The sequence below is a fragment of the Tinamus guttatus genome, unplaced genomic scaffold (assembly GCF_059628265.1).
Source record: "Tinamus guttatus ecotype Peru unplaced genomic scaffold, ASM5962826v1 Tinamus_guttatus_pri_ptg000318l, whole genome shotgun sequence".
Lineage (NCBI taxonomy): Eukaryota > Metazoa > Chordata > Aves > Tinamiformes > Tinamidae > Tinamus > Tinamus guttatus.
Window position 1 is genome coordinate 923,578 of NW_028288852.1, and position 23,941 is coordinate 947,518.

Sequence of the window (23,941 nt, forward strand, 5' to 3'; positions counted from 1 at the left end):
GGGGAACAGTACTGCACACCCTTCAACTGCAAGTATTCCTGGAAATTCACTTCCAGCAAGAGTCCCCTTGCTAAAAGCACACAAAATTCTCTTGCTTGTGGATATTAGCATGCTTGCTACCTAGTTCAGACTTAACTAATCTGGGAGCTCTCCAGTTCATCATGGAGCACATAAGCTGAACCTGTAGTCACCAAAAGCAACCTCAGTCTTCTTGACCTTTGGGCTCAGAACTGATGCAATCACAACCCGTGACACAACAAGAGTGTGTTGGGCACGTTAGAACAAACTGAAATTAGCATCCAAATACAAGTTATGCAATGATTTAAGAGTGGGCATTAGAAAAACATTATAGCCTGAGTCCAGAAACAGTATTACAACCAAGCTATCAACCACAAATGTGTAACATCAGTAATGGAACCACTGACAAACTTCAGCAGCTCCACAGAGCCAACATCTTTAAAAGCTATATATTTTATGGGAAACTAGAGCAAAGCTGTTTTGCAGCAGCAAGGAAAATAGACAAAGCCATTTCAAAGGCATATTGTACCTTAGTTTTCAGCGTGGAAAGTAGAAGATTGACAGTAGATACTTTGTCTTCCTTTATTCCAGAACGAAGAATATCTGGAATGAAATCTAAGAACACATTTCAAATGTTATGTGAAGATGTGAAAGCTATTTTCACACTAAAATGCTTCAGGGAATTCATACCTTTTTCTCTTCGATGTCATATTATTTACCTTGCTGTTATATTTAAAGACAAACCAAAAGGCTGCAATCAGAGTTCAGAGGGATGATGTGTCTGCAACTACTATGATGAACAAGTGATGTTGTTGCCAAACCTACTCTCACTGCAACTACCTAATTTGCCAACTCAGATATTAACACTTAATGAAACAGCACCTATAACTTCAAACATATTTCAGGCTCCAATCTGCTAAGAGGTATTTAAAATTGACGTAAGCGACTATCCTTCCTTGAAGAGCTCACAATTGTTTCATGGCACCTTTTTTGAATGTTTTGGAGGTCTTAACCCCAAGCTGTTTGTAGTGCCTTGTGGCACACCTGTACATCCCAGAATTGGAGCACTTCAGCTTGTCTAGGTCAGGATAATGAAAAGCACTGTGCTGACAGGCCCCAGGTGTACACTGTCATTCGGTGTTCTCAAAGGACTGAACTGTTGCCAGCAATTAAAGGAAGTCAGCAGCTCTCAGAGCAACATAAACAACAGAAGTCAACAATTGCCTATTCTCACTACTTCATCATGGAATAAATTAATTGCTGTGAGCTAGCGGAGCTTCAAGTACTTCTGGATCCTTTTTGTATTCTTCAATGACCTCAGCGAAGGTCAAAATGCACAAGCTGAGAATCATGAGTAGATTTCAAATCACTGAAGTCAACAGAAGTCTGACATTAACTTCAGCAAATAAAGAATCAAATATACATAAGATCTGACTCTCTGGATCCTATTCTTTGTCAACTTGACTCCATTTTCTCATTTTCTAGGGACACATAGGTATAACATAGTCTTGGCACAGCACTTCCACGAAACGCCTTTGTAAAAGATGCAAAAACCACTCCATTGGTTTTTGAATCATGCACAAAAAAAAAAAAAAAAAAAAAAGCCTAAGGGAATAAAGATGGTTGGGCAGTCCTTCCGCATGTGGATAGAAAAGAAACTAAGTATACAGTCTCTAAAACTTTTATTTTTTTTCAAAGCAACATGTCCACTATTACTGTATCATGAGCAAGTTTGGAGACCATGAAGTTTCTTCTGCTTACTGATTCTGTGGCTTCAGCATGATATTATATTTAAGACGTTTTGGATCTGTATCACCAAGAGTTTTCTGTTTTTTCTTTTTTGCAATACTTTTGTAGAGAGCAAATGTTATTCTTCACCAAAAAAGGCAAAAATTAAGATGCTTTAAGTCCAAAGCTTTTATTGAAACATGCTCATTAGTGCTATATAACTGGTACATATTTTGAATTAGCTTTTATATTTAAAAGATTCTGCCTTAAAACAAACTCTCTCTCTCTCTCTCTCTATATATATATATATGTGAGAAATTGTAAAGTACCTTTTAATTCCAGTACTTGTATCAAGATTGCACTGTCACCAGTGATTAAAAAGGAGAGAGCAAACTGGATGTAGGCCATACGGACATCAGGTCTTCCCTGAAGGGAAAATAATAAGCACCGGTAGTATACAGATTGCACACAACAACAAAGTTAATACTGCAGCAATTATTACCATTATAAACAGATATAGTAAACAACTTCCTCAAGCATGTTACCTATAACCACGTAGAATTACTTTTTTTTCCTCCAAATGTGCAACACATGTGCAGCATATTCCTTAGAATAGCTTCTTAAATTAATCAGATCATAGTTTATTAATCTTAACATCAAATAGGAAGGTATTTTAGTCCATTCAGTTAATAGCTGAGCTAGGCTATAAACTCAGAAGAACAAAATGTTAACACCAGTTTCATTCCAAACCCTTGTATACAAAACACTGAGCTTCTTAGTAGAGCATCCCAGACACTCACTGCCACCTTCGGGTTGCAATGCATCACACTTTCCTTCAGCGATCCCTGTTCATAGAACTACCCACAGTGTGCAACTGAGAATGCTCTTTTTTCAAGGGCCATTTTTAGGCTATGATATGAAACTACAAATTCTGGGACACTGCAGCAAATGAAGCTTTTACTTGGAAGAAGATTGTAGGCAACAAACAAACAAGACTATAAAAACTTGGTATTTATTGTGGAAAAATAAATTGTATGTAAAAAATGCCCCAAAATACTACCAGCAGGGCTAAACATAAGGCAAAGATAAGTTGCTAAAAGGTTGAAGAAGAGATAAAGGAATTAGATTTTGCTGTAAGTCTGGATTTGACTTTTTGTATTAAAAAAAAATATTCTATCTGTGGAACGGTCATTTTAGTGAAAGCTGAGCCAAAGTAAGATATTCAAGCAGTGTTTGAAACTCTTTATTTTGTATCTAAAATTTACCTAATAAGCATGTGGTCAAAAGACACTATATCCCAGACCTTAAATTTAAGGGGTAGTGCCAAAAATTGCATCTGCAGCAAACTCAAAAGAACATGACATTTGACAGTCCCCAAATTTTTAGATATATATGTATATAAAAATATATACATACATATATATATTAATAAATGTGTGTACATAAAATAATTATACACATCTGCTATTATTTTATTAATAACATTAGATTAATAAGAATAATGTTTTCCAGGGAGGTAGTGAGGGGCGGAGGAGAGATCAAACAGAAAGCAAAAGACCAAAACAAAGCCTTTCTCCCTATAACTTCCTTTAACAAACCCATTTGTCACTACATCTGGCACAAACACAACATTTATATATTTATTTTGCAAGTCATACTTAAGTAACTCAGTATATCAAATCTGTGTTTTTACACAGCAAGAAGCTTAATGGATTCTGACTAAAGATAAGAAACAATGTGTCAGCATTGAAAATGAAATTGAACTTAATATACACTTATATTTAGAATAAAACATAAATGTTCTTCCTAAGCATTCGCTTAGGTCATCCCGATTATTCTTAGCAAATAGAAGGAAAACAACAAATAAAGGTCATTTTGGAAAAAGAGGAGCGACATTTATACTCACTCACATATCCTCCTTGAGAAGTTCTGCCAAGAGAAAGTTTTTAATTGTCTGGATATATTTTCAAAAGCAGTAATTCACAGTGTACTAACACTAAGCAAAATCCTCTCTCCATTAAAACACCTGCAGAACCTTCACTAATTCCAGTGTGACTGAACTGCAATCTGTGCACTGGAATGAAGACTAAATCCTTAACATAATTAAATTTTAGAAATTCACTCTATTTTAGAAATTCACCATCACCTTCATTCAACTGGAGACATAAAAAGGACCGCCAAGTAGCCCATAGAAACCTTATTATTTGTATTTCTCCAGTTTATTAGAAACAGACATTGTGACTTGATTCTGAGGAGCTCTGCAAAATGCAGTTGACCTGAGAAACTCTGCATCCTGACAGGATGAGAAAGAGCTGTATAGCACTTCATAGCACACCTGTAGATACCAACTTAACCTACCTTTTTATCTCGTTTTTTCACCAAGCCAGGAAGACACTTGTTATTGAAATCAAAATGGCTATACACATCTCTTGCTGAATCTGGCCCCTGGGCCACCATTGCTGACAGCAGGGTAAGGCACACTCGGCTCATCCTAAAATTAAAAGTAGAGAAAAACATGCAGTTTATTTCCAGAACAAAAGTTGTGCAAACAATCCTTGCAAGAGATTAAAACATGAAATCCAATTGCTTCCTGTAAAAGAAATTATCCCATTCCACCTTCATTATCCATCCTTGCATCTAGGGCTCTCAGGCACCAAACAGTTCTCCGAAGTTGGTACCAACATGAGAAATTAACAGAACAATTAGGCTAGTACCCCCAGTTGCACAAAGCTCTGGCTGTAGCTGATGGGAGCTTTAGTTGAACATGCAACCAAAGATTTTAATACAGATACAGCACAACACAGATTTAGGCTAAACACACATTATTTCATTGTTCACATTGGACTTTGGTCTTACTTGTAATCAGTCTAGCTTTTAAAGACATATTTAATGGTTTGAAGCCCCTGTCCTCAAACACTTAACACAATTCAATTAGCTCTACTGCCATAAGCAGATCCACAGGAGACAGAGCTGAAACCTAAGGACATGAAGCACCAAAAATTTCACAGGAACTTTAGGAAAAATTTCTTAACAGTGAGGGTGACAGAGCACTGGCACAAGTTGCCAAGAGAGGTTGTGGAATTCCCTTCCCGGGAGATACTCAAAACCTGCTTGGATGCGACCCTGTGCCACATGCTCTAGGTGACCCTACATGTGCAGGGGGGTTGGACTAGATGATCTCTAAAGGTCCCTTCCAACCTCAAGGTTTCTATGATTCTATGATTTCTATGAATAGTATAGGCCTTATTAAGACTGCATTGGTTTTTGGTTTAGTTGATTTTTTCATCTGAAGTATGCAGCACAGAAACCATGTCTTTGTCATTGAACTAAATCTTAAAATCCATGCTCAGTTTTGACTCTAGTTCAATTCTCGCTCACTGACCTCTATGAGAATTTGCCTGAAAAAAATGGAGAAAAAAATGTTCAGGCAGTGTTAGCAGCAACTGGGAAGGAGGGAAGAAGACGAAGGAAAAAGGGAACACATACTCTTCCTCCAAATTAAACCGCAGTGAGAGGCTGGATATTGATTTTATTTATAAAACAGAAAAGTGCCAAAAATGAAGAACTCTCAAATCAGGATGAGTTTGTCATTTAGTTCAGCAGAAACATGACAGGCCCAACAGGTAAAGCCTGCACACATCTCTTATCTGAATAGCTGCTACCCACTAAGAAGTGTTTTGGAACCTGTGCATTATGCTTCACTCAGCAGTATGACTGAATCAGAGATCCCATGCAGATCTCGCACCATAATAAAAGTAATTCTCTGCAACAGTTCAGGGAAGGCTTACCTGTGATTCTCAGAATATAAAGCAGCATAGACCAATCTCATGTAGGTATGAATCAACTTCTTGACTATGTTCATGCCCACAACGGAAAAATGGGAGAGGTCACTTGCTGTCCTCAGTAAGATGGCTTCCAGAGCTTGAAAGATTAACAGCATCTGTATAATTTAGAAATATACCTCATTTTATCTATTAACTCCAAATATCAGATACATCAGAGCAAATAATAACAAGTTTCGTTTAAAAAAAAAAGTTTTTTTTTTTTGATTTGGAAAGTTTCCAAATCTGAAGATAAACTTAACCTCTGAATTCTCTCCCAAATTAATGTTTCCTCTTCTACAGGGTTAGTTCTAGTTTCTGTGATCCTAGAATATATATTATATGAAAGACCAGAGACCTACAGAAGGGCAGCTGGCTCCTCTTTCTTTTCAGGCACTCAACTGATGACATTGAGTAGTAGAGAAGGTCACCATCCTCAGTTGGAAGCCCAGGCCTCTGTGCTAACGGAAGATATCTAAAAACCTGGACAAACAAGCTAAATAAAAAAGAACCCTACTTCCTTAGTGACTTGAGACCTACTGCATATGCATGATTTACCTGCATATGTACAACAGTCATTCTTGGGGATGCAGAGGCTGAGTTCAATGCCAGTCTTAGCACATGCTGATGGATCCTGAAGGGCCTTTTCCAAGCTGAAAGCCAAGGCCTAGGCCTATCAAGCCAGTGCTGTAAGCCAGAACTGTTAGCAAGTGCACAATGAAACATGCTAGGAAAAGAGTATCTGAGCCAAGCATGTGGTTCCAGTCTTGCACTGAAGTTCTAGCTGAATCCAGAACCCAAACAGTGCTGGGACACTATTTGTTATAAGTACTGCCTTTTTCCGTAAATAAATCTCAGAGAAAATATTTATTTGAACATGACTCAAGTTATTACAAAGACAAACATGGTGTTTGAGAATACTATAAAGAACACTATTTGTAAGAATAATTCTTTAATTCACCAATCATATTTTAAGGAAGAAGAAATTCTGTCCACCTCAGATCAGAGAAACAATGTCAACTTTACCAGTGGCTTCCTAGAAATACTGAGGTTTCAATGAAACATACAATTATCTAAAAACAATTATTTTTATTAAGGCTAATTTTTGATTTGTATAACTGTATTTATGCTTATTTCGTAAGGGCGTTTCTATAACATCTAAAGAGCCTTAACACCTTGATTTTGGCAGGTCTACTTGTCCTGCATCTCACCAAATGCAGTCGCATCCTTGCATTTGAAAGGACACTTCCCACTTGATCAAAAACCTCTGCCATTCTGGCTTGCAGTAAAAAAGCCATATTGAATCCCTAGCATTATTTATGATACAAAGGGTTTGTTTCAGTGTCCATTCCCCAGGCAGCACACACTGCAGCAGTGACTAGAGCACAATACCCATTCTTATTTACTTCAGTGAATACTTACTTCCCCCTCGGGCTTTCTTTCCCCATCCAGAAGCTTGAAGATTTCCGCACACTCCACCGAAATTTTTATATACCCTTCCACGACATCGTACACTTCAGCGGAGGGCAGCGTCTTAGCTACCGAGACGAACGTCTGTAGCCCTGCAACAAGAGAACTTCGCCTGAAGGATGCGCCCGATACGGCAAAGCGGGCGGCCACGCGCTAGCGGCCGCGCTAACGGCCACGCGCTAGCGGCCGCGCTAACGGCCACGCGCCAACGGCCGCCTCACGCGCTAACGGCCACGCGCCAACGGCCGCTCACCCTGCTGCGCCGCCGCGGGCTCCCGCAGCAGGGCCTTGAAGCGGGCGCCGCTGAACTCGCCGTCGCCGACGCGGGCTCGCTTGGCCGCCGCCGGCGGGCCGGGCGCGGGCTGGCCGCGCCGCTTGGCCGCCATGGCGCTGCCGCCGGCCCCGGAAGCGGCGGCGCGGCAGGAGGCGGCGCGGGGGGCGGCGCGGCCGCTCTGCGGCTCCTGCCCGCGGGGGCGCCCCGCTGCCGCGGAGCGGGGCCGGCCCTCGCGCCCCGCGCGGCCTGGGCTGCCCGCAGCGGCTTCGCTTCCGGTAACTGCGGAGTGTCCCGAGCGGATATCCCTCCAGGTAACGTGGAGGGATGGGGAAGAAAGAATCCTGTCCCGATGCGCTGTTGCACCCTAACCACCAGCAGTTGAAACAGTAGTGGGAAATCAAGACCTACGTGAAAAAGAGAAAATGAAAATCAAGCTACAGTTCTACGCAAAATGGATATTTTCCCCCTATTTTATAAGCAACTTTTTTTTAATGTGTTTCATTACAGAAATTAACGCTGTTAATAAAATGTTGTCCAGAAGAGGGCAACATTAACAGCCATGCTAGGGCTTAAGGTGAACAAATGCTTTAACATTGATAGAAGATGCTGCAATATTTTGAGAAAAGTGGGGGAAAATGAGGGAATGTGAAGTAAGGAGGCACAAAGCATAAAAGAAAGAAAAAAAAAAAGAGCATTGGGCTGGGAAAAAAAATAACAAGAGAAAATATAGACTTTAGATACCAGACATAAGGACTTTAAAAAATTAACTTAGAAAAACGAGACTCAGAAAGCATCTTGGTGCTGCTAGTTAAGTCATACTGTCCATTCAAACTCTGCTCATCATTTATGATATTTTGAGACTCATTAGGTTCAACTATTTTTATGCTTGCTTTCAATAACAGTTTCATTAGGAATTCAGCATAGTGTATCAACTTCTGTGTGAAAGGATAGATTGCTGAATTCTTCCATAAAACATTAATGATGGCTTGTTCTGGATGAGGAGAATCTTTTATTTCGCCTTAGAGTTTTCTTCTGAGTGAATTGAAAATAATGCAGACAAAAAAAAAATACATTTGCAATTCTAGAAAATGTTGTGGACACAAAACACTGAAGATAGATGGTTTCCTCTCCAGAAGGAATTGTTGGTTGTTTGCTTGTTTGAGGGGATGAAAAGAAGGCCAGAGCTGATGTAATGGGAGAAAATATATTTTTAAAACAGCTTTTAGAAAGCTCAAAGCACACATACTGGAAATATCTTACAAATGAAAGCACAGTTGTCAGATTGGCAGGTCTGATCACTATCCTGACACCAGATTCCAAAGAACATCTAGTACAAAAAAAAATCACTGTAAAATGCAAAGAAAAGTAACTTCAACTTCAAGTTCATTTATTCTCTCCCCTCGCAGCCTTAGTAGTTGCCACAGGCTTTGATGAGGGATGACCCAGTTAATTGTGAGGTTTATTTCAAACATATTATTTCCATTTTCTTGCCTTACTTTGAGCCTGTGTCTTTTTCTTTCTCTGTGACACCTGTGACATTTTTGCTCCCTCAGTTTGTTTTCTGGCAGGCTGCATTTGTGCACGCCCACTCAGAGAATGAGAGTTCAGGCTAAGACCATGCTGCTCTGCTCCATTGTACCTGCAGGCTCAACGGATGCAAGCAGTGAAGGAATCAAGTATTAATATCTGAGCTGCCTCGGTTTGCAGTAAGCTGAGAGAGGCTCCTGTGATTCCTGCCAGATGAACACAGCCAGGATGCATGTCATCCCCTTGACATTTGCTGCTCGGAAGAATAATTCCCAATTCCTCACATGAAGCTTAGCTCTATTCCTCGTTCAATAAATAGCTCCAGATACAGAATTAACCAGCCCGAGTGACCCTTTCCTGCATCAGCCCCATCTCAGAAGCCTTTTCTGGCTTGAGCAGAGCGTTTCTAGTAACAATCCAAGCTCAGTACTGCAGTCTCGACTATTTTGCCTTTACCTCCCCCAACATCAACTTTATTCCTAGCGCTAGGATCCTGACCCAAGATGCAGTCCTGAAGAGGAGCTATTTTGGTAGGTTTGGCCAGTTCTTGCCTACTAGCTTCACCAAGCTCTCTCTTCTGGTTTCAGCCAGAAATTCTTCATGCAAGTCCATGTTATGGGAGATAGGGCTGTTCATCACAACCTTCCCTCTTCGACCAGCCATGTCTGAAAGATTAGATCACAGAGAAGGAGAGGTTGGATGCTGCTGACAGGTGGACCACTTCCTCAGCACAGCGTCACAAGAAAGCAATATGCCCAGCGCAGTCCAGCACCATAACCTTTCGCCATCTCTCGTCCAAGTGCACTGCACCCTTCACTCCTGCTTCCTTCCCACTGATCCAGCTCAGTGCCCGCTGACACGCTGGACATATGGACACTGTAAGGCCTGAACTGCGGAAGTTTGGCAACATTGGCCTGGGCAGTGGGGTGTGAGTGATGCACCAGGATCACGTATAGGCTCAGGAGCTGCACAGGTAGCTTGGACTGAGGCAACAACTCTTCTGAAACTGCCTCATAATGCCAGGGCATTTCTGGCATAAGCAGCTGCAGCACTTTAGATAAACCACAACTGCTTTTGCTCTGGGTGCAAAAAATAAAACAACCCTTTCTCCAAGTCTCTTAGCAATTTTAACTGGAGCAGCATTTTTTCCGAATAGCTAGAGGAGTGCATTTTAAAACCTGACTAATGACAGTTTATCTCCCCTACCATTACACTAGAGCCGTATCAATATCAAAGGACCCAAGTCGGCTGCAGTGTCAGCAGCACGGACATGCATTAGCACCAGGCTTTGGAGCCAGGGCTCAGAATGAGCCGGGAATCAGGCTCCTTGCCCAGGTGCTGAAGGCGGATGGGAAGATCAGACAAGAGAGGAAGAGAACAGAGGAGTGGGAAGGACAGCAGGCAGGCTGGAAAGAGCTGCAGGAGGCATAAGCTGAAGGCGGCTATTGATATCTTCTCGTGATAAACCAAATAAGGCCTGTAATTCAATGTGCAGAGCAGGACCTGTGGCCCTCTAGGTTAGCTATATCCAGAGGAGGAAAAAGGATAGCTCCCCTGTGTACTGAAATCCTTCCCGCCTTATATACATGCAACAACAGTCAGTCACCACTAGGCCTGGTTTGGTTTAACCATAGACACTGAGCATCTCTTCAAGGGATCACCATTGATTACCTTATAGTCCTAAGGAGAAAGAAACATGTGCAAGCTATGCACCATTACTTTCATTTTTCTGCTATTTGCTTTTGTTTTTTGAATTCTTAAGTTGAGATGTTATGAGGTCTGGATCTCAAAAAATGCTAAGCACTTACCTGGCACTGATAAGATATTGTTTAGGGCTAGTATTTTCAGAAATGCTCCCAATTTTGCATGCTTTAGCCTTTACATGCCTAACTTGCGAGACCTTGAAGCTTCATATTCTGAGGCTTTTAGAAAAGACACTGTTAGTTCAGTGTTTTGTCACTGATTCTGTGACACTGAAATCGGAGGGAGCTTTGCAACTGACTTCACTGAGAGCAGAACCAATGGGGCTGTAAGAAGCCATTGTCTAGAATTTCAAGTACACAATATTATTAGTAAATTAGTATATGTGAAAAATCTTAGCCTAAGTACATATTAAAACAGTCTCAACAATGAGCTAAAAGACAGCCTCATAAGTCGATAATAATGTATTTTCACAAGAAAATGGGCTGATTTCCAACAACGTGGTCCACTCAGCAGCTCTGTCCTAATGTTCCTAAGCCGAGAGGCAAGATGTGTACTCTCTTGAAGTGTATCTTTGAAGATACACTTCAGGAAGTGATCAAATATAACTTTAATATCTTAGGAGGCCATGGACAACAAAGCCTTTTCCCCACACACACCTTAGATCTAATTTTTTTTTGTCCTTTCCAGCGGTATTTGTTGCTGTGGGGTGATGGATGTCTCCTGCTTCATGCCTGTGCAAGTGCCCAGCATGCTGGGTGTACGGATAGAAAAAAATAATCTGTATACAGGAGAGCTGTCAGTAAGACTGAGAACGTTAAGGAGGATAACGAAGAGTGATCTCTTTTTGCTGCATGTAGTGAGGAAGTCACGGTGGGATTCAGACAAAATGAAATAGGAGGAGATTTGTTTTATGAACTTCATGTGCTACCTCTTACTGTTTTCTTGTGAAATGGCCAAGGTCAATATGACTATGACGTGATTAGTTAGGCCAGGAGCTGAGCATGCAAGAAAGAGCTTATGATCACAAAACTCAGAACATGTTAGCTAGTTTTATCCTCTCTCAGATGAGTCAAAAAATGGCAGGGAACAGCAAATATTTGCCCTACTTTTAAACCTGTGGGCCTAAGTCCCGTACTGTATATTCCTTCAAACTTCCACTCACATCTGTAAGAATGTCTCTAAACAACAGCATGCAGAATTGGTCAAGGTGAAATTACTGCACACTTGAAGATCTTGCTAGAGCTTAAAATTTGTAGCATCTTGCAAGAACTTACAGCATCCAGGAAACAGCTTCAAATGACATCTACAAGAGACGCTTCTCTGTTTTCCTTCTGGTAGCCATAGAAATAGAGGTTGAATCAGGAAAAATGTACTACGTTATTTTAAATAATCGCCATATAGTGATTACTGTAAAGCATGTGCTTTGTTTTAACTGCTCTGACATTCATTTCCATAGAAACAGAGAGAGGCTAGCAGCCCACTTGTTTGAACTGTCTTGTGGATTTCATCTGTGTCAGAATGCAAGATATAAAGCGACTTAAAATGTGGGAAAATCCTGAGAGTTTGTGCTTAGATTCTTTTCCCTGAAAAAGCCAGAACATCATCAGTGAACTTCTTGAAAACCTTATTCTGGGAAAGGCGAACACAAATGAAATACAGAAATAATTCACTCCCAATAAACTGAAAGGGTGAGGGAAGGGAAAGAAATAGCGATAGAAGGTATAGTTGGAAAATTATTGTATATACGTGAAAAAAAATATACAAAGGCAAGCTGAATCCAAGAAATGCTATCTTTTTGCAGCTGTGCTATAAAGCTAGTTGTGATTATTTTTACTAACAGAAAACTTCAGGCCATCTGACTCAACTTTCTTCTATTATTTCACATTGTTGGCTTCTTTTCTAACTGACAGAACTAATTTTATTTGAGTTTCCATACACTAAGCCATGATATGAGTTTCAAATCGGCAGTTTGGCTGAAGTTCAGAGAAAATAGACATGAAGAACTCAGATTTTTTTTTTTTGCTTTGCTCTTGCAAAACTTCTATGCAACAAAAAAGTTCCCGCATTTCTGATTCCATGAAATGATCTCTTTTTCTCCTCAAGTTCAAAAGAGAGAAACTGAAGCAGCCACGATATCTAGCCTGTATCAGAATAGATACTGACTTGTGGGCTGTTATTTTGTCGTTGGAAAAAAATGGATCTCAGTCACTCAGTCAAAGCTGAGAGATTCTGTGATTCTACATGCTGGACATGTCTGGATCAGTTGTGTTGCCTTCCGACTGATGTGCATTGCCAGCTGTAGAAAATGGTTCATGGCTGTGGCGTAGAAACACGTTTTGTGCATAAGGAGAAATGATACTTCCCGTCTCCTTAACAGAGCATTTCACCCTGATCTTTAGCTTTACTCTTTAAACACTTCCAGTTGAAGGGATTACAAATTTTAGGTTTGCCTTGTATAGCAATCCTCCATTCAAGGGAAAAAATGACAATGCCTTTTTAGTTGTGCAGTGTCTGTACAGTGCTTTCCTCCATAAGAAAGCTTCCCTAAAGGAAACTGTCTACACATAGACCTGACTGCCTCTGTTGTTACTCAACCTCCACTGAGTAACCCTAGGGGTTACCTAAAACCCTAGCGATTACCTACGCATTTGGACCTCTCCTGGTCCAGTCATTCCACCTGAAAACTGCCTCTGCCTTTGTGTTTATAGCTTCCTCTGCATTGATTTTGTGTCTACTCGAGGTCCCAGCATCTATTGTGGTACCCACAGCACACTGAGAGCCACTTCTGGCTTCTGTGTTCCCGAGATCCAAAGAGCAGGAGGTGACATATTGCTGTCAGAGCTATAGCAAGTGGCTTCAACATATATCTTATCTCTCAACTGACTGTATAGAGAGTTAGGATCAGGCTTCCTAAGGCTAGAGGTCATCTGACTTCCCTCACTTTAAGTTATGGTATATATATATATATATATAGGTGTAGGTGATGTGAAGTTATGGTAAGTAACTAAGTTCATGCAGTCATCCAGACACCTTTCTAGAAGACATAAATATGCCCCCAAATACTTTCTGCTCTGGATAGGTAAAAATGTGTGATACTTAGTAAGGTTCCCCTGGCATTTATTTCCACCTTCAGTGAAGCTGGCCTGTGATAGCAAGTATAGGAAGTATTAAATTGCCTGATATACCAAATTCAAGGAAAAAAAAAAAAGACAAGAGACTCTCACATCTCTCTTCCCATCCCTTATTGCACTAGACACCTCAGAACTATTCTGTTTTATCTTATTTTTCAGTATCCATTATCCCATTTATCTGAGTTTAATAAAGCTTGATGGAATGTCACTAACCTCTGGCAGGGCTGTGATACCTGCTTTGCTCTTGCCTGCCCAAGGCTGGAGAAGGATGAATATGTATGGGATGGGATGTATGAGATGCCCAGTTGTTGTCCTGTGTGTGAAGAGGGAGAGGGTAAGGAAAGTGAATTCAGAATCAATCATGAAATTCCAGTTGGACAAAGCTCTGTGTAACCTCCAGAAAGAGGCACCAAAGCTAGAAACTTCAAAGCTGGAGCTGATTCAAGTTCAGCTGGTGCAGGAGGAAAGGAATGGATGTAATGGAATGAATTGGGTCCTGTTGTCTCCAGCCTTTTCAAGTTTTTCACTGCAAGAGAAAGCAGGTGAATGTGAATATGCATGTCAGGCTTTAGAGAGACAGATATTCTGCCTGCCCTCCTTGCATACACACGCATGTCCTGGGCCAAGGACACTTCCATGCCCCATTTCTAGGGCTCCTGCTAGGTTCCCTTTCCTGAGGGCAGCTTTTGCAGGAACTTAGGAGTAAGTCTCCTAGTTTGTTATCTCTCCCTCAAACCTTAAAAGGAGCTAGAAATGAAATTTGAGGGTAGCATGGTAGGTTGTAAAGCTAATTTATTTGAACTTCTCGTTGATCTCATCTGTTACAAAACAGATCCAAGGGAACAACCAGAACTCTCTCACAGTAGCTTCAAGATGTTTTCTTACCTTGTGACAAAAGCTTTAAGCAATCCTACACACTTCACACACAATTATGCTGAAGTACATGGGCTTTGAACAAAGCTAAGGGCAGGGGCAAGGTGGTGGCATGAGGAAACAGCCAAAGGGAAAGGTTATTTTGCAGCATGGAAGGGCCAGGACCATTTCTTAACACAGCTGTGCGCCTGCTGAAATTGCTCTTTCAAAAGAGGGATTTCTCCCTGTCAGGAAAACCTCTTCGTTGGTTTCCCCCCCAGACCTATGAGCCAGCCTATGAAGTCAGTGGCCCAGCCAGGCTGGAGCAGTAGCCTGTCAGTTCTTGGCAGGTGAGCTCAGAGGTCGGGAAGCAAGCAGGAAAGTTGTGTGTTTTGGTGGGTACCGTTTCACTGCCAGCAAGGAGAAGAGTGACAGGGAGCACTTTGCCTCACCCCTGGAGAAATGTTGTCACCTGAATTAGGAGGTGGGCATAAGCCCGGGATGGTCCTCCCACTGCCACAGCAAGGATAAGGAAGGAAAATAACTATAAATAAATAAGTAAGGGAGGAAAGAAAGCGCCGGGCACGGGGCGTGAAGGCGAGAGCCTGAGCACTAGCCAAGAGGGAGGGGCCGGGTCCCAGAAATGCCCGGAGGGGGGTGGAGAGAGCCGGGGGAGGGCGGGCGAGGTGCAGCCGCCACTGAGTCAGCCCGGCCGGCGCGATGCGCGCCGCGGGCAGTGCCAGGCGCGGCGCCGCCGGGGAGCCGCTGCCTTCGCCGCCGCCTTCGCACCGGCCTCGCCACCGGGCCCGCCCGGGCCGCTCCGCCCTCGCCCGGCCCCTCCGCCGCCCGAGCGGCCCCGGGGGCCTTCCCGGTGCTGCCCCGCGGCGCAGGACGCCCGGCGGGCCGCAGGTGGCCGCGCCGCCGAGCCGGGGCCGCCTCCACCATGTGAGGCGGCGGGGCCGCCAGCCGCGCCCGCTGCCCTGCCCCGCCGCACCATGAGGGCAGGGGACGCGGGGCAGCAGCCACGGCGCAGGCAGGTAGAGCCCCGACGGCTGCTCCGCCTCCTCTCCTGCGTGATCCTCGTGTGCAGCGCGGAGATCGCGGCGCTCGCCGACTTCGCAGGTACCGCGCGGGCACCGCCAGCGGCCGCCGCGCTGCCAACGGCCGCGTAACGGCCGCCCAACGGCCGCCGGGAGCTGTCGCGGAGGGGATCGCGCGCACCCAACGGCCGCCCAACGGCCGCCGGGGACTAGGGGAGAGGGGGTCGCGCACGTCCGTCGCCCGCCGGGGGACCCTTAACCTTTACCTTTACCCTTACTCACCGTTAATGAACGGAACGGAGCTTTCCAAGAGCCATTCGAGTGCCCTGGGATAAAGTTAATCTAGAATTGCCAATGCAAATATGTTATTAGGCCTATTAATACAGTACATATTAATGCGGAGGCTTTTCTCTGTTGCAGTTGGAAAATACAGTTTGTGGTTTTGGTACGGGGTCAAGCTTCATAAATCTCGGCATTTCTAGGCAAGTCGGCTGTCAAACGTGAAGAGCAGAATTATATGCACAGATAAACTATGTTTCTCCTATTAGATTCCTTTTGCATGTAAAAGGCTTTTAAATGTTTCTTATCTTACTCTTTGGTGTTTTTTTGGCTTAACTCCCAGTTGGTAGGTAGTCATTTTGGAATTACGTGGCAATTCTCCACAAGAAAATGTAAGAAAGTTCAGTTTTTCCTTTTCAGATAGCCACTGAGTTAAAAACTGCCCTTCAAGTTTATCTAGGAAAGTTCATCACAGAAGTCAGTTCACATTTAAAATGAAGTTATTATGTAAGGAAATCCAAGATAATTTTAAAAGTACAGATGTATTCACTTTTTAATTGTTCACTGAACTTTCAAAATAACTGGAATCACCAAAGACAAGTTCTGCGTCTCATCCCAGAGACCAGCATTAAAAATGTCTTGCAGATGATTCAATGAATAAAATGTAGAAAAGCAGATTAGATTCCAAAATTGATGCCAGTTCAAACTAGGAAAGTTTCTAGGCCTTAACAGATTCTGGTTCTATTCTTTTTGTTTTTAGCATGGAGGTGAAATCCAAAATGACAGAGGAGACCAAAATGTTCCTAGAACTTTTTAAAGAAGGTTCCCAGAACATGCCAGGATGTTTTTAGCATTTTTGGGAACGGGGAAGCACAGGGCAGGTGCGGTAGGGCAGGAGCTGTCAGAGGAAAGCTGACACTCTGAAATGCCGGTCTGCCTGCCTTTAAAAGTGATACCTGTTAAAGGATCACAACAGGCTCTGCAGCAGCGACGTCAAGTCCCGAGCTTCTGAAGTTGCTAAATTTCCTTCTCTGCTCCCTCCCTCAGCGGGAACAGCGACTTGATTTTCATAAGCTTCGTTGCATTTACATGACAACAACTCTGCCCCGTTTAAAGGGACAGCACGCTGCAGCTGCCAAGACACCGGCAGCTCCTTCGGCTCGGTCACGGGGAGCCGGGTGCCCCACTTTGCGGACTGTGGGCACTGTTTGGAAGAGGGCTGCATCGGGCTCGGCTATACGTTTCCTTACAAAGTCGGTGTCACAACAAGAGGAACAGAGATCGGGACTGTGGACGTGTTCTGTGCAATGTGGTCTGGCGCTGAGAGTTTAGGAGTGCAGGCAGGACTAGAAGGAAAGTGGCTGAAACTTCTCCTCGCAGATTGCAAGCTTTTATACTCAGATTATCAGGTGCATACTTTCTTGGGTCATTGCCTTTTCTGCTCTGTGTATTTCCAGCATCAGATCTCTACCTCAGCAGCCCAAACTGTTTCAATCTCTCCCTTTTCCTTCTCTCTCTCCTCCTCTGTCTCCCATTCTCACAACCTTCTCTAAGCACCTCCCGGTCTGCTGAGAGACCATGCTTGCAACAACTGTTCACGTGTATTTTTTGTTGCTCTTTTTACAAATGTGTTAAATTGTGCTACGGATTGCAACCTGCCCAGTGTCCATTTCCTAGTCACAAGACCTAGCTGCTTCTCACAGAGCAGTGACAGCTCCTGTTTGGATTTGCCTGCTGTTTTTCAAGTAGGGAGCAGGAAGTAGTATAAGTAGTTGGTGAAGGTTTGTTCTTTTTATTCTCTTTGTTCTTTTGTTTATTTTTTTATGTTTGAGTTGTATTTATTTTCCTGTAAACTGTAGTATTTTTATTGGATCACTTCACAAACCAGAAGCAGTAAGACTTGTACAGAATGTAACCCTGCCTTTTCATAAGGGGTTGGCAGGTTGGCAGCTCTGTCTGTAAGTTGAATCTGTCCATTTGGTTATCACAGGTCAGTTATCATTATGATCTTGCTATTATTCTTGCACATTTAGGATATATAGCTGCAGATTCTTGTTCTCATGTTTCTTCGTCCTGCTTTCAAATACAGGAACATTTTTTTTTGAGGTGGGGGGGGCAACATTTCTTTATTGTGCAACAACATTTTATGTGAGTAATAATTTTTTTTCTAGGAAAAAAATGTTCTGAGACAAGACTCCAGCTGTAGAGCTCTAAATCTCATAGCTGTATGAAGAGGATTCTGTAATTAGTTTCTCCTTTTAGTAACAGGAGATATGTGAGATAAAGTAATGTTGATATGCAAGATACTTAAAGATCCATATGCAAGATACTTAAAGATCCATATAATCTATTCTTCTCTAGCAGTTTTGTGACAGCAAAGAACATATATATCAATTGTAATAGGTATTGAGAGTAGAGGTTTGCCCTAAGGTCTGCTGTCTTCAGTTTGATTCATTTTTTAAAAAAATGGAAACCAATGCATATATTTCCAGGTTCAAAATTGAAAGTTGAAGGTTTGAAATAAGAGAGAAAGACCTAATCCACAGTTCTTTCCTTTCATCTTCATGCAGATCAGTGCAGTCCCATAGCTAGAGCAGGGAGGGGGGAGGAGGGACTTCTTCCTCTCTCAGCCTGTTCTTCAGAGGACCTCTACAATAGTTTTCCACCAGCATTGCTAGGCATTTTCACAGTTGTGTTCCCACTTCACAAAGCTCTGTCCTCGTGTTGTTTTTATCAGTGATCACTTGGAACTTGCACATTTCAGATGAGGTCCCAGTCCAGGAGACCAAAGGCTGCTGTTGGTTTTGCTCACTCTGACAGCCAAAATCCTGATTACTCTGAGATGCCAGGAGAGTATCAAAATTGCAGTTAGGCTTTTTTTTTTTGGTTTTTTTTTTTGGGAGAAATCAAGGGCAGATGATAGCAATTCTTCCACAGCTCCTCTGCATTCAAGGGCTCTTTCTCAATATAGGCAAAAAATAATCTTTACGTGTAGGGCAGCACACTTCGTCTGTGCTGATGCTGTAGAAAGGCTGCCGTTGCTGAGAAATAGGTTGATGTGCTGGAAGGGGCTGGGAAGGGGCAGTTGTTCAGGAGTGTGCCCCTTCTCAACAGCAGCAGTCACTGCTCCCTCATTTCATCCATCTGCCCCTCTTGCCCTTCTGGGAACACATTCCTTGTCACTCGCAAGGTGCAGGAACATCCATTTGCCTTTGCTTATATTCACTTGGAAGTGTTTTGCCTCCTTTATTTCTCCTCCTCTTCTTCTTCTCTCCATGCCTGCTTTGAGCTTGGGTCTTCTGTTCAAAGCGGCCTTCTTTGCTCAGTTCACCAGTCATTTTCCCTGTCTTTACTGTGGTCCCAGCCAGGTTTTCTGGACAGCCTTCAAGAAACAAGTCTGTAAGGGAAGACCAGAAGTGAAGTAACTGTGTGATTGCGTAACTGGGCTGGAGAATGACTTTGTGGATGTGAGCAGAAAGAGTGGGCCGCAGTGTATTATTTTTCCAGAATAATTCAGGCAGATCTAGACACTGCTTTAACTCCATAGCCTTGGTGTTCCGACCCAAGAATAGAGAACACAGAGACCTAATGAAAAAGCAAATCAATTCACCCAAGAAATATAATCTGATCTTGTGGCCTTTTCGCATTAAAAGTTTCCATTAAGTTTTGTGGCATTTACCAATTCCAGATTCCCTGAGGCAACAGGAAAACAAGCAAATGCTTGGAGCAAATGCTATGTTTGTAATAACGTGGAAGGATCAATCATGACCAACCACAAGGATGCGGAGAGATTTTTGTTGGTTTCATGTTGGTGAGATAAAATCCTGTATAAATTTCCTTGAGTTGGTTCTGTTGACTCATAGTGGCAAGTGGAGCTTGTCCTTCAACCGGGATATTTAAAGAGGTGCTAAAAGAAGTGATGTCAATGATGCATTTCCTTGATACTGGCTTGTAAATGTCAAATGCAAATCCTTGTTGCTTTGTTTAAAGAAAAACATTTCATTTTTAGAAACATGTTGCACTTCAGTTATATGGGAACCAAACCTCACAGTCTGCTTTAAAGTTTCTCAAAGCTAGGTTTGGTTCTGGGATTTGTTCTATGGAGTAAAGAAGTGTGTCAGAAGTGACATTTTAGTTTAGGTCATGTTGTTCAGACCCATCTCTGCTGTTCTAGCTGCTTTCCTAAAGAAGTGCAGTTTATGAAATCTCATTTTTACATGCAATTTTTCCTTAATAACATTATGAAGAACAATAATAAATAATGAATAATAACATGATGAATACATGTTGATTGTTGAATGCAATTTCAGTCATCCTTGTTAGAGGGGAAAAGACCTTAGTTCTGCTAAATTACTATGCATCTCATGAGAGCAAGAAGCTAGGACCTATTAACATCCCCTTGAAAGGATCTTGCCCCAAGAGCTCTCTTAAAAGTGACTTCATTTAATGACTTAATTTGATGCTTCTTCCCCACAGTGGTCTCCAGGAAATCCATCTGGAACACCTAAGCCCATAGGAAACCTGAAGTCCTGGGCGATATTGCTCAGAAGCCAACATGTTGGAGTCTGTCAGGTTCTTAGACCTTTGGGGCAGGAACTCCTTATGTTCATAACTGTGCAGATTGCTGGCACCTCACACATCACATACTGCTTTGGTTCAAAATAAATAACAAGGATTAGCCCCTCCTGTCTTTCCACTGTATCTGTAGCTGATACCATTTCGAGCTTCTAGGCCATCTCACCTTTATGAGAGAAAGTAGTTTCAGGCCTGTTCCAAATAAATGTCATATTTTGATGGGAATGTTCCCCAGACAGAGACAACACTGTCTAACCAGCCACCAACTGTCAGACTTCTGCCATCTTCCAACTATAATTTACAATTACAATTGAAATATTTTGATTTCTTACCAAACACAGAGAAAATATTGTATTGTGTGAAAGGGGGCTGAGCAGCAGAAGGAGGCGTGGTTGTGCCTTATTTGTTCAGCACTGGTGAGTCATTTCATCTGAATTTCTAGACATTTTCGGAGTTTTATTTCAAAGGTCTATTGTGTGGTTTTTGGCAACAAATTAAATACCAGTACTGTTTGGGTCCTATTTTAGAATTAATTTTAAAACATAATGTAGGGCCTGATTGAAAGTCTATGAAGGTCACTGAAAAGATTCCCAAGATTTTCAGTGGGTTTGTATGAGAGTCTCAAAGAATTCACAAATATCCATCCATTTTCCTTCATTGCTTTTATTCCTGATTGGGCAGACAAGCATTAAGTTTGCAGAGTCATTTAGCACTTTGGGACCTTTAATTTCTTCAAGCTAAAACTGGGTAGGGGAAGAAGTAATGTTATTATAAAGGAAATCATCAAACTAGGAGAACATTTTTTTTTTCATTTTTCTGTCTTGGATTGGCTGTACTATAAGCTAATGCTGCAGATCAGTGATGTTTTGAGGTGGACTCAAAGATACAAAAGGCAGTTTCCCTCTCTTCTGATTTACCTTGTTCCCTGATTTTTTTTTTTTTGAGTGTCAGATATAAATGGGGTGTGTACAATGTAGTTTGGCTCACTGTGTGTTTGAAAAATTAAGCTTGTATTTTCTGAGGGGCTGGCAAACAGATACTCTGAAGCCTACATTGGAAGTTCAAGTTCATAAATCCAAGCTTTCAAAGAAATATTTTCCCCTCGTCTCCAGGGTCCTCCTACTCTCAGTCTTTGGGAAGGAAGATGGGAACTTTGCTGTCTCTTGGGCATAATGCTTCACTCATTCTGTCTGCAATGAAACTGCGACCTGCCGAACCTTTCTCTTATTGCTTCTTCTTAATGGTGCTAGAAGAGGCTACTCTGTCTCCAGTCAAAAGATTTTTTTTTTTTTTTTGGCAAAGGCATAAAACAGCTCCAGAGTCTCCTTTAACACCATTGCACCTCTTGACGGCATCATAGTATAGGAAGGAGAAAATCTTCCCTTTCCATTGAAATAGTTGCACATTAAATCACAGAACAATTATTTATCCACAAGGCTTCCTGGAATGGCTGAGGGAAGTATTGCTGACTATAACATGGGGTTTTCTGCAGGCAGAAATCTCTAGGGATCAAAAGTAGTTCGCTCCTTCCTAAAATGTACTTCACTTGCTAAGGAAATCCTGTATACTTTTACCCAGGCCTACCATATGTTGTATGCTACCCCTTCGTGTTGATTTTGTGTGTAGATATTGAAGTATGTGTAAGCACAGAAGGGGAGTGAAAGGGAAAAAAAAAAAGAGACAAATGAGAATAAGAAAAAAAAAAAGAAAAAGAAAGAAACGCATAAGTATCTTTCTCATTTCCTTAGAAAGATATGGGAATAAAAGAAAAGCATTGCTCCTAGAAGAAGCACAAGGGAATAAGAAATTGTTGATTTGAAGGAAACAGAGAACAGTCATGGGATGGTACGGTAGGGAGAATAGGCAGCTGCTCTGTGATTGCTGGAATCGTGGATTTTCCCAATCTACAAAAAAAAAAAAAAAAAAAAAAAGAAACTGCAGTCCAGGTTGTTTGGAATGGGTAAGAAGAGGTTAGGTGGTGAATAAACAAAGCCCATTTGGTGACTATCGCACCATAAAGTCAAAGGAGGTCTGTCTTTTCTTTGTGAAAAGGTTTGTTCTGTTTTTCTAAAAGAACTGATGGTTTGGCTTCTCACGCATGCTATTATTCATGCAATAAACCCTTTTCTTGCCATATGCTCACATAGCAGCTTGTGATTGAGTCCTTAGGCTGAGTTATTTTCTGGCTCACCTGGATGCCTGATTCTGGCTTGAGTAGGATCAAGCTCTTCCTTAATTTGACTCTCAGATTTAGCAGGTAATGACATTCAAGATTAGTAAAATGCTTATGATCCATGAGGTGAGGGAAAAATTAAACCAGAGAGATTCCTTACAAACACATACATGTTGATAAAACAATCCATGGGAGACCTTGAGAGCTTATCACTAGTGCCTGCTTTTTTACTTTTAACTTTTTACTTCTAAGACTAGAAATGTTTACAGCCCATAGGGCAGAGTCAAGGCTAAAATTAGTAGGATGGCAATCACAGGCAAGGAGAGTGAGTGTTCATTGGAGTAGTGGAAAAGGCATATCTGAAAAGCCAAGCAATGAAAGGAAACCGAGTCAAGTTGACAACTATGCAAAAACAAGCATACGTTAGGCAAGTAGACATCTTTGTGTATATCTTTGCTGAGTGAAACTGTGGAGGATATGCTTTGGGGGAGGAGTGGAAACTTATAGGGTAACCTTTCTTCAAACTTCCTCCACAAACCAATGGAGAAAGACCACATCTGGATCCCAAATATGTCACATTGATGCTTCTCACGGTGTTTGTCACCGAGTTTATGAGTGGCTCATTTATCACTGCATGAAATCTCTTCTTTCAAACCTGTCAATCTTGCTTGTATTTTTAATGCTTATTGGCATAGCTCTTGGAAAAACTGCAGGAGCTGATTTAGATTTAGTAAGTGGATTAGCCATTTGGGACTCCCACAAGAGTATAGGTGGCATTTCAATCTATTTTGATCTAAAGGGGATTCCTATTTCTTAAAAAAAACAGCTAGCAAATTGCTGTGCTAATTAAACTAGGTTCAACTTTGCTCAGTAACCGAAACAATTAAATATGTATATGAAGGCCTGATTCTGAGAATCCCTGTGGGCTGTGTGCTGCTCAGCTTCAAGCCCTAAAAATGCGACATTGCAAAGCTGCTATTTTGCCAAAAAGACATTATGCCTGTCACCACCAAGATTGCATTTAATATGTGCTAGGCATTAGACTAACAGCTCACGCTCTTCCTCTGGTTGGTGCTTCCATACGGTGAAGTCATGCTAGGCAGGTGGGATTGGACAGAATATACACATTGCTTAACGTGGCTCTGACAACAAAAGAGAGGCTTTAAGGCCTCGGGCCGCTGTCCTGCACCATAAGAAATGAATCCAGTGAATTAGAGTGGCTCGTATTGTCTTGTACCGTACACAGGAGACATAACACATTTCTTGGCTGAACACTTCCAGACCTTTTGTTGTTCTTTTGTTTGTCGGGAAAAAAAAAAGGCATCATTCAAAGTTCCCATTTTTCCATT

General features: G+C 42.0%; 2 protein-coding genes across 4 annotated transcripts in view; one reads left to right on the plus strand and one right to left on the minus strand.

Annotated features, from left to right (window-relative positions):
* The window catches only part of URB1 (URB1 ribosome biogenesis factor), a 48,850-nt gene extending 41,427 nt beyond the window's left edge, over positions 1-7,423 (minus strand). Inside the window, exons 1-6 of the mRNA XM_088528952.1 lie at positions 7,291-7,423; positions 6,990-7,129; positions 5,535-5,686; positions 4,105-4,237; positions 2,076-2,172; positions 548-633 (exon numbers count right to left, since the gene is read on the minus strand). Coding sequence (XP_088385078.1) covers positions 548-633; positions 2,076-2,172; positions 4,105-4,237; positions 5,535-5,686; positions 6,990-7,129; positions 7,291-7,423 — 741 coding nt within the window. The remainder of the gene's footprint in view (positions 1-547; positions 634-2,075; positions 2,173-4,104; positions 4,238-5,534; positions 5,687-6,989; positions 7,130-7,290) is intronic.
* A 7,984-nt stretch (positions 7,424-15,407) lies between these two features.
* EVA1C (eva-1 homolog C) overlaps positions 15,408-23,941 on the plus strand; it is a 33,974-nt gene continuing 25,440 nt past the window's right edge. For all 3 annotated transcript variants that reach the window (XM_088528990.1, XM_088528991.1, XM_088528992.1), the window contains exon 1: positions 15,408-15,647. In XM_088528990.1, the coding sequence (XP_088385116.1) occupies positions 15,521-15,647 (127 nt within the window). In that variant the 5' untranslated portion in view covers positions 15,408-15,520. The remainder of the gene's footprint in view (positions 15,648-23,941) is intronic.